At 46.9% G+C, this 1,795-nt stretch overlaps 1 protein-coding gene across 1 annotated transcript in view; it reads right to left on the bottom strand.

Moving 5' to 3' along the window:
- Positions 1–201: 201 nt before the first annotated feature.
- PKD1L2 (polycystic kidney disease 1-like 2) overlaps positions 202–1,795 on the bottom strand; it is a 139,916-nt gene continuing 138,322 nt past the window's right edge. The window contains exon 43 of the mRNA XM_011990120.1: positions 202–601. Within this exon, the coding sequence (XP_011845510.1) occupies positions 440–601 (162 nt within the window). The 3' untranslated portion in view covers positions 202–439. The remainder of the gene's footprint in view (positions 602–1,795) is intronic.

Raw genomic sequence — 1,795 nt, 5'->3', positions numbered from 1 at the left:
GGCTCCAGAGCCGGGACAGAATACATTTCTGTTGTTTTAAGCTACTCAGTTTGTGATACTTTGTTCTGGGAAACTAATACAGCATCCATTAGCATCTCTCGGACAGTTTAAGAAGCCTTGAACGAGAATCATTCAAAAGCAATCCCCAATGGACCAAAAAGACGAAATAATTAGTCTGTGGAGGAAATTGTTTTTCCAAACTCCAGGTAATATTTGTTTTATTCCTAATAAGAGGAAATACATTTGAACAAAGAAGCTCTCATAGTATTGGCAATTTTATATATGTCTCTGTTATTCTAATTTTTTTTACTTGCTGGGCTTGGTAATTCTTCAATGGACACAAAAGCTACGACCTAGAGAGAGTACAGAGTTACTGGTAAGTGCAGGTCCGAGGCCCTGGGCGTCCCCATTCATAGACGGTGGCGTGTGAACGAACAGCTTAGACCTTGGGCAAAGCTTGTGCTGGTTGAGAGAGGCGAGTCTGGGACAGGGACCCAGGCTGCTCCCTGCTGCTTTCAGGCTCCTCTCTCTTACACTTAATGCCCAGGAAACTGAATATTTTCATCAACAGCAGATCTACGATCTCCCCTTCCTCCGATAGCTGTAAGAGAGAAAGAACCAAGCAATGTACACAGAACCATCTTCTTTGGGGGTTTTTCTTTCTAAGGGGAAATCACAGTTTTTATTTATTTATTTATTTGTTTGTTTGTTTATGTATTTTTATTTTTGTTTGAGACGGAGTCTGGCTCTGTCACCCAGGCTGGAGTGCAGTAGCGCAATCTGGCTCACTGCAACCTCTGTCTCCCGGGTTCAAGCGATTCTCCTGCTTCAGCCTCCTGAGTAGCTGGGACTACAGGCGCCTGCCACCAAGCCAGGCTAATTTTTATATTTTTAGTAGAGAGAGAGTTTTACCATGTTGGCCAGGCAGGTCTCAAACTCCTGACGTCAAGTGATCCGCCTGCCTCGGCCTCCCAAAGTGCTGGGATGATGACAGGCTTGAGCCATTGCATCGTGCCCAGCTCAAATCAGTTTTATTGTCCAGTTTGGTCCCAACGTAGGTCCCTTCACTGTTCAGAGCATTTTTAGGGTGGGAAGGCCTCCCTCTAGGAATCCCAAGGGTGTGTGCTCCATCCTTTATCCTCAGGGGGTCCCTCCTCCTCTCTGTTGAGGATGAATGGGTTTTCACTGCAACATTTCAAATTCCCAAGCCAGCGCGGAGTAAGCCTCGGCTGGGCGGCTGACCCTGAAGTTAAACAGCACGTGGGCCCCCTTCTGAGATGAGCGTCTCCCCTTTTCCTCTAGGTCAGAGTGTTGGTGGTGGCTCCTTTCATTCTTTTTTTCTTTTTTCTTTTTTTTTGATACAGAGTCTGGCTCTGTCACCCAGGCTGCAGTGCAGTTGTTCAATCTCGGCTCACTGCAGCCTCTGCCTCCCGGATTCCAGCGATTCTCCTGCCTCAGCCTCCCGAGTAGCTGGGATTATAGGCACCCACCAACATGCCCAGCTAATTTTTGTATTTTTGGTGGAGACAAGGTTTCACCATGTTGATGGAGCTGGTCTCAAACTCCTGACCTCAGGTGATCCACCCACCTCGGCCTCCCAAAGTGCTAGGATTATAGGTGTGAGCCACCACGCCCGGCCCTTTAGTTCCTTATTATTATTCCTTCTGCTTGCTGTGTTTATCCTCTGGCCTGGCTTGGTATGGGAGGAAGTTCTGGGAATGAAAAACTCAATAGGTGTTTCTCTCCGGACACTTCTCAACCATATATACATATTTAAGAGTGACTTAAAGCAAAG

This window comes from Mandrillus leucophaeus, unplaced genomic scaffold, assembly GCF_000951045.1.
Source record: "Mandrillus leucophaeus isolate KB7577 unplaced genomic scaffold, Mleu.le_1.0 Scaffold37, whole genome shotgun sequence".
NCBI lineage: Eukaryota > Metazoa > Chordata > Mammalia > Primates > Cercopithecidae > Mandrillus > Mandrillus leucophaeus.
The sequence above is the reverse complement of the archived record's forward strand: the minus strand, read 5'-3'. Positions and strand labels throughout refer to the sequence as shown.